Below are 8571 nucleotides of genomic sequence, written 5' to 3'. Positions count from 1 at the left end.
AACAAGAAACAGCATTTATAACAATAACAATTACAAACAAAAATTTTTGTCTCTGCAATTAAGAAACAGTGCTGGTCACGGGGAATCATGGAGCCTCAAGTCAAGAGGCCTCATAATCAGTGAACTTGAGGTCACACATCAGAACTGGCATTCTGGGGTTTACAGAGAATAGGCTATTGTCTTCACTGTGTGAGTTCTTCCTCTAAGTCACTTAATATTGCTCATATGGGGAATGCTCCATGGATTTAATGTTGAAGTAAGGATAAAGTGATCCAGTGAAGCTTTCCTGGGTAAAGGAGAAGATGTGGGTACCTTGAGTCAAGTCATAGAAAGAAATGTCTTTGTCTTCATAATCCAAAAAAATCACAATCTTTTGTGGATATTTTTCTATCTTGAGATCTTCTTTCGGGGAAATGTCTTGAGGGCCACAGATGAGAGCCCTGAATTTACATCCTTTCTTTTCTAAGACTCTGAATTTCTTTTTTTGTAGATGTGTGGATAATCCACTCTCACCTGTGAGCTTCTCATAAATGCCTAGAGTCCACTCATCACTGTCCATAATATCCACTTCCCAGTAATGTCTTCCTGAGGTGAAGTCTTGCTGATTTAGTGTGATAAGGTTGCAGTCTCCTCTCTTATCACTAAGAGATAGATCCTGTGTTTCCTCTCTGAAGTTCTCTTTGCTCTCTGGGTCACAATAATTCTGATGGATTTCTTGATTTATTGTCACATTGGCTGTGGGGAAAGAAAAAGGAAGGGAAGGGCCAACATTACATATTTTAGAAGGTTGTTGTGCAGGTGAAACCTTTGAGAAACAGGATCAGATAGTGAAAGAACCCCCGTCCTCTGGATATGTGTGTGTGCTGGGGAAGATGGAGCTACGAAGTGCTCTCACCATGGGTTCAATGCTACTTATCTCACCTTATCTTACCTATGCTATTATCAGTGTCTTGGCAGAATGCAGGAGTGAGCTGTGACTTGCAGTGTTTACTTGGTAATAGTGTTCCTTCTTAATTATCTACAAATTAGAACTATGTTCTTTAATTAGTAATGGGCTCCATGTCAGCTGACCTCTTTACAAAGAGCAGCTAAGTTACTCTCATTATTTTAAGTACTTTTTACTCAGTTGGGGATTTCCTTCATAACCAAGTGGACCTCCCTCCCCCCCACCATAGGTGAGAAACCATGCCAATATAGGAAGGTGTAAATACAACCAGAGTACCTAATCCTAGCAGTAATTCTCAGCCCAGGCCAAAATTAATGATCTTCATGTACTTCCCTCTCTTTACCAGAATAGTGGTTCTTCTGTCTTTTCAAGTAGGAGATGATGTTAGGAGGGAAAAATGGGATATCAAAGGCCAGGTTGGAAAGGGGTCCAAAGATAAACAAAAAGCCACTCACCAGGCTGGAACTTTTCCTTCCTCCAGTCTGAAAAAGAGCAATACAAACTGAGACTATGATGGAAACACAACTACAGAATGAAGAGGAGGGTCACACTTCCTTTCCTGGCTCATTTTTGCTCAGCTCTCTTTCCCTCCTCCTCTGAACAGCTTGGACTCTCAGTATCCAGAAACTACAAGACAAAGGGTTTACTTCCTCTGTGCTGCCTCAGATTAAGAAATGATCCCCTCATCTGGCCCAACACTGAGGAAGTAAGTCTGGAGAACTCCTGGAGCATGGTCTAGTGTTCTAGGCACCTATGCTCTTAAGACCTTTGCGGCACTCCTCATTGAGGATGAAAGCTATAAAATGTCCTTTTATTTTACTTTATTTTATTTTATTGTTTTATTTCAGGGGTTTCCCAGGCTATGGCCACGTAAGAGTAGAGTTTAAGCTTTGGACCAAGGCTTTTAAACTGACCTTTTTAAATTTCAATGCTTGTAATCACATTTTTAATATTTTCCTCCAGAGATAGACTCTTCATGAGGAATAGAGCTACATCTGCCTCTGCCTGGAGCCACTTCTCTTATGGCAGGTCTTGTGATTTTATTAAAGATTGGGTATAGTCTTAGTGTCTTGGGGCACTAGGCAGATAAGAACTTATCCATAATTCTTGATGGTCTCTCACTGAGCTGCTCACTTCTAAGAAGGGTAGCACTCTATATGTAGAATCGATGAATACATGAGTCAAGAGGGGCTTCTGCGATCTCTTCATCTTAGAGATAAGAAGGCTGAGTTCAAGAAAGCAGAAATGACTGAATTCCTCAGCTGTCATTGATAGTGTTGGAACAAAAACCTGTATGTCCTCATCCCTACTACACTTTGCTCTCTCATCTAGAATCATGGGAACATTTTAAAGCAGCTCCTGAAAGAAAATCTTAGTAGAGGGTCACTTGCCTTTGGATCAGATCATGATCTCAGGATCTTGGGGTTGAACTCTATGTAGGGAATCCCTGGCTGGTGGGATGCCTGCTTCTTCTCTCCCTCCCCCTTGCTCATCCTCTCTCTTTCTCTCTCTCTCTCACAAATAAATAAATAAAATCTTTGAAAAGAAAAGAAGAGAAAAGAAAAGGAAGAAAAGAGAAGAGAAAGAAAAAAATAGAAAAGAAAGAAAAGAAAAAAGTAAAGAAAAGAAAAGAGAAAGAAAGAAAAGGAAAAAAAGAAAACACTCTTAGTAGAAACTGTTTATCCAACTTTAACCCTTGGGAGGAGCACCTTGACCCTGTCTTATCAAAGTACTTATCAGGCTGTGTGCAGTTGCCTGGTTCTTAGCTTACTTCCCCCAGTGGATTTTGCCACCAACATCTAGCACAATATCAGGCATATAAAAATTGCACAACTATATATTTAAGGAAATACCCAGCATGCTTTTGAGGTTTAACTCTGTATTACACATGCACATACACAGTCTTAAACATATGTAGTACATGGGCACAGATATCAGAAGATATAAAATAGCCAGTTCCCTCTACCATCAGATAAATAAATTTTTATGATGATATTAAAGTATTTTGAAAGACTGTTTTTCAAGCTTTTCAAACATAAACCTTGTTCCTGTGTATTGAACTTTACTTTGATTATTTCACATAGGTAAAAATAAATAAAATAATAATTAATATCTTTTTCCCAAGTATAAAATATGTTAACTGCTCTTTTGAACTTTATTCACTGTATAGAAATGCTGCTATCATATAGGGTGTCCTTTATTCTTCCTAAATCCCACCAAAATTGCTCTGATTTCTGTCTCTTCGTTCTTTATGGAGGATGGGTTAAAAATTCGTGTTGAGTCCTACTCTAGCCACGTGGAATTCACCAGTCAATAGTTATTTTTTCATCATACTTAGCTGACAAACAATTGAATTTTTGACCTTCCAAATACAAAAAAAGACTGTAGATCGATATCAAATAAATCTTCACAACTTTCAGGTCAGTGTGTGTGTGTGTGTGTGTGCGTGCGTGTGTGTGCGTGCGCGCGCACTTACGTCTCTACTTATTATACTTGGAATATTAGAGGCACATGGCAAGACCTATGCCAGAAAGTTACTTACCAGGATACAGCCAGGCCTTCTTCCAATCTGAAACAGAAAAAATGCAGTTAATATAAGGCAAGACATCCAGAGCCTCACATTCTTCTCCCCACCCCTTATTTTTTTTCACAAGTCACTATTAAATCTTTCAGTCTTAACTCTGAAGAGAGGAAGCCGAGAAAGTGTTGGACATCAAAACATTGAGGGGTATGGGAAACCCAGTCTCTTACCTGTAAGGTATAGTGCCTTTCGCTGTTCTGAAAGAAACAACATTCCGTGAGAGACCTACAACACATGTGGAAAGGGGAGCAAATTCTACACAGGGCATGAGAAGAAGCAAGACTCACCTAGCTCTGCCTTGAGGTTCTCTGAAAGAAGAGATATAAAATCCATCAAATTGGGCTTTAGCTGCTCTTGATTTCATGGAGCAGCTGAATGGATTCAATGTGGCCCACCATTAGGAGTCCCATAGTTAAGTAGGTAGGAAGGATTAGCAAACATACATGTGGACTCTAAATGATAAGTGCTAGGAAAAGTTACATGGGAAATGTCATAGGGTCACTGAGGAAGGAGTGTCAATGCTTTGTGGGAATTCATGCTTTCTTAGGTGTTTCAGAAGCTAATTCTGGAAGGAAGAATAGGAGGAGAAGAGGGGGAAAGACATTTGCACAAGGAGAAACAACACCACAGTTTGGGTACAGACCACTGCCCACAACTCTCCAAGTTTCCCCCATGGTTTCTTCTTTTCCATAAGACTCCAGCTTTATGGAATTTTGGTACTCCATGTTTTCCTTGAGGTCTTTGACAACTTTTATTTCCCCACGCACCTTATACAACCTGCACCCCCAGCTTCTCCATGAACCCTATTTGTCCTGGGGTCACAATACCTTTGGCCTTAAGTGCTGTTTCCTTTTCATTTTTCATCTGATCTCTTTCACGAGATTCTCTTTGCTTTTTCTTTACTTCTCTTTCTTTGGCTTGATGTTTTCTCCAGCCAGTGTAGCTGATCCCAAGGAGAAAGAGCATCAGCACAGGGACTGTCCCAGCCAGGGCTGCCTTCCATGGGTCCATCCTGGGGAAGAAGGGCTCTGACACAGGCAAGTGAAGACATAGTGAGGACTAGCCTGGAGGCCATCCTGCCCTTTCTCCAAGGCTCCCTCAGCCCTCCTTCCTTCCTCCCTACCCTCACCACACACCCAACTCTGCTTTGGGGTTTATGCCTCATTCACCAGGGAGGAAGATTGCTGATGCTTTCTCCTGTCCAGAGAGGGGATTTTGGATGGAACAGGTCACGTTGCCCAGAGAGCTATCTGTGACCACAAGAGATGCTTCCACACAGAAGAGCCCATCTTCATCCTGGGTCTGAAACTCAGAAAGGGCCTGTAGATTCACTCCCATCATGTCACTCCACTGCACCCTGGGTTTTGGGAACCAGCCATCTGCAGAGCACAACACTCGGATCCCACCATCCTCAGGTCCCATCATACGAACATGAGGTGCAGAGCCCAACCCTGAAGAGAGAAGGCATGTGTTTAAGGCCTGGAATCCTTGGGGCTCAGGAGTCCCTGAGGCTGACAGTCAAAATGCCCTCACTAGACTGATAAGTAAACTGAAGCTCAGAGGTCAATAATCCTCTCACAGTGAATGTTAGGGCAACCTGTGATTCAGTTTTGAAATCAGCTTGATGCCTTTGCACTATACTGAGACTAAGAGAGCTTGGAGTCATTTCAAAGAGAGAGAAAAAAGGTACAATTGAAGATAGAAAAAGGAGTTTAAGCCTATATATTGTCTTTCTCTACTGAATGGATGAAAACGAATGTCTGAGGGTGTCAGTACCTGTCTGAATTAATACAGACAATTAATTTTCTGGGGCCTTTTAGGATACAAAAACATAATCATAAATATTGCCTTTTTTGATGTTTAAAAGTGAATAGAGCATATAGTCTTAGCATCACTGTATACTTTAAGAAAGTGACATTCTGCAAGGTAAATTAGCATATCAATATAGGGAATATCATAAGAAATGCCAGGTTAGGAATCCAGACATCCTTTTTCTCTTTGCTTCACACCATGACACTTTGTGCCAGGTAAACATACCTATAACATGCAGCTCCACAATAGCCTCTTGGGAGCTCTGACCATCCATAAAATGACACCAGTACTGGCCATGATCAGAGGCACGAACATGTTGGATCAGCAGGGCCACACCTCCTTTGTTGATGGAGTCCCTCACGAACTCTGTCCTGCCACGGTATTCCAGCATTTGCTCCCCACCATGTTCCTGTCCATTCTGGTACTCAAACACAGCGGGGGAGAGTTGGTTTCGGTACCACCGAATGTGCATGTGGGCTGCACTCTGCTCAGGGGACAGCTGGCAGGGCAAAGTGGCATCTGCCCCTAGTAGAACCATGATGGGCTCAGCCGGTCCCGTCACAGAAAACCTGGATGCTGTATGAAAATCAAAGGCAGATTGGGGAAATGAGTGAGGGAGGATGACACAAAAGACCCATCTGCATTTCTTTCTTATTTGCATTGTTTTATATGTCTTAAAATATATATCTCCATAATACCTTCTTCAATATGTTCTCCAGAGGTAACAACTACTGATAGTTTGGCATTTGAAAGGACCGTTTTCTATGCATTTACAAATAGTATTTATGTGTAAGTTATGTAAAACCTACAAAAACTAAATAAGAGACTTATTTAGAATTAAATGTGGCAAAGTAACTTATTAAACAATTATCCCTTCTTTTGGTAGGAGAGGAGCAAAGTTACTTCTCTCCACACTCATCCCTTTCTCTCCCAACACACTACTCCTAAAAGGATAAGAAGCCATTTCTGATTAACAATTTAGGTTCCTCTGTGTTGAGGGGTGAGGAAAAGGATTAACAGTGTTTTATATCAAGGTGAAATGTAGAATTTATAAGGTTATGTCGCTTTTTATTTTTTTTAAATAACTCTGAATGCTTAGAATCATAAAGAATAGTTTTTCATAAAAAATATTTCTTGAGAGGACTTAGAAGCCAGTGGTTCCCGGGCGTAAGAGCAGGGCAGTCTTTATCAGAGAAGATGGTTGGATTCCTGGGTCAGAGAAGGAGGATGCTGCAAGCCAAAAATGGGGACTTTGCTTAGCTTTGCTAATCTCCTTTGTCAAGTCACTTAAACCATCTGTTTGCAACTTACTTTAGTATAGAAATCAGTAACTAAAAGGTGACTGATGCTCCCTGGGCAAAACTTGCACTGGCAGAGGCCAAAGATATTGTGGCTCTTTTGAATGGTCAGAGCTTAAGGACCCACAAATATAGTGACCCTGGAGTGGGAAGAATTCAAAAAGGCATGGCTGTGAAGGGGTCCAGGAGTGTTGCATACAAATGGCAAGGCCACATGAGCTTAAAGGAAAAATCCCATGGCCAGACTGTCCCAGAGAATGTGGATCAGGCAGTCCTGGGCAAGGAGCATGACACTGGCCATTAGGCTGGATGAAGGCTGTGATGTCCCTTCTTTTCTATTTCTGTGTAAAACCCAGAGTACTTAACAGATACGTGTTCTTAGTTAACTGATACATGGCTACTGGCTATACATGTTCTATAAGTCATTTAATTTAGGAAAAGTTATTTGACATTGCTTATATCCACAATATTGTATAAAAGTTACTGTATTTCACATAAATGGAATCACTACATATCAATTTCTGTAATAAGAAACATCCAGCCGTTTTAGTACACATAATTTAGGTCTATCTATTGTTTTTGACACTGCCTATACCATTGTGTTTAAGCTTTTCCTGTATCAGGGTAATATTTATATTGCTTCCAATTTATTATTACTATAAACAGTCCCACAATAAACATTTAATACATTATACATACACACATGGGAGAGCTTTTTCTTTATGATAAATTTTTGTGGAATTTCTGAGTCAACATGTGTGGAAATAAAACATTTTAGTACTCCCTGCCTAACTGACATCAAATTAAAGAGATTTTAATGAAAAATGTCATTATTGTAATCTCATAGCTGGTTTCTCTCCAAATCTTGAGTCTGAAAAATTTATCCTGAGACCCCTTTCTATTTTATGGAAGAAGGACTCAAGTGCCAGAGGGGGGGAAAAATGATTTGTCAAAGATCATAACCAGGGATTCCAAATTTGTTGTACTCATACTTAGGTTTTCTTGGCAATGTGAACATTATAAAGTATATTTTCACTGATACTGTTTCACTGAAGTTAAGCAGGCTAAAATCACACATAGTCAATAAAGATTTAGCTAAACATTACAGCTATAGTTTTATAAAATCTACCCAAAGTAGTAAGGGGTGTGTATATAAAGACCCGGCACATTCTTAGCCAGAAACTTCCAGTCTTCTGTTGGCACAAACACAGTTAGAGTTCCCCCCAATATAACTGCCTTTGAGAGGAGGTACAATGACAACTGATGAATGATCAAGTTTTTTCATCATCTGAGAAGAGCCGTTAAAAACAAGTGAATATATAAAGAGAAGGAGAGAGAACACTGACCTGCTGAGTACCATGTAGACACCTGGAGAAGGAGGAGGAGGAGGAGGAAACCAGCAGGAGAATAGTCTGGAGAAACCACCATCTTCTTCAGAGCAGAAAGTGAAAGCACGAAATGTTCACTCTGACAAGGAAGTAGTCTGTAAGAGAAGGTGGTGAGAAAGACACCAGAGTGAAAACTTTCAGGGAAAAAAAAAAAGCCCCATTCAAAGATTTACTTTTATACACAGCTTTTTGGCTGTGCTTCTTCACAGACCGCCACCAACTCCAACCCTCCCCCAATGGATTTTCCCTCTCTCTCTTCGTTCTGAAAACCATTTTCCCTGCAGGTGTAGAAAACCATAAACCACTCTCTTGTGTCCTGTGGGCTTTCTTGAAATTGAAAAGGAATTCCTTTTGAGAGAGGAAGGCATACACAAAATTAGACCACTCCTATTGGCCAATCTAACTTCTTCCTTCTTGCCTTCGTTCATTGATTCATTCATACATTTACTTATTTACTTTTACTATAAACACTCTTGTGGCTTAACTCCAGCAAGAGAAGAGAGTTTTCTCACTATGTGACCCAGAGCTCAAGCCCTTTTGTTTTTA

The 8571-nt window shown here is 40.5% G+C and overlaps 1 protein-coding gene across 1 annotated transcript; it reads right to left on the bottom strand.

The window, feature by feature from the left end:
* Window positions 1–207: 207 nt before the first annotated feature.
* Window positions 208–8071, bottom strand: LOC308344663 (butyrophilin-like protein 1; the record flags this gene model as incomplete). The annotated part of the gene is given in 10 exon segments (XM_080806398.1): window positions 208–228; window positions 230–735; window positions 1402–1428; window positions 3489–3515; window positions 3698–3724; window positions 3815–3835; window positions 4355–4555; window positions 4697–4978; window positions 5565–5915; window positions 7984–8071. Coding segments are annotated over 10 exon segments (1545 nt in total). The 5' UTR covers window positions 8066–8071.
* Between the last annotated feature and the right edge of the window lie 500 nt (window positions 8072–8571).

This window comes from Martes martes, assembly GCF_963455335.1.
Source record: "Martes martes genome assembly, chromosome: 6".
Classification (NCBI taxonomy): domain Eukaryota; kingdom Metazoa; phylum Chordata; class Mammalia; order Carnivora; family Mustelidae; genus Martes; species Martes martes.
Note: the sequence above shows the minus strand (reverse complement) of the source record. Positions and strands in the feature narration are given on the sequence as shown.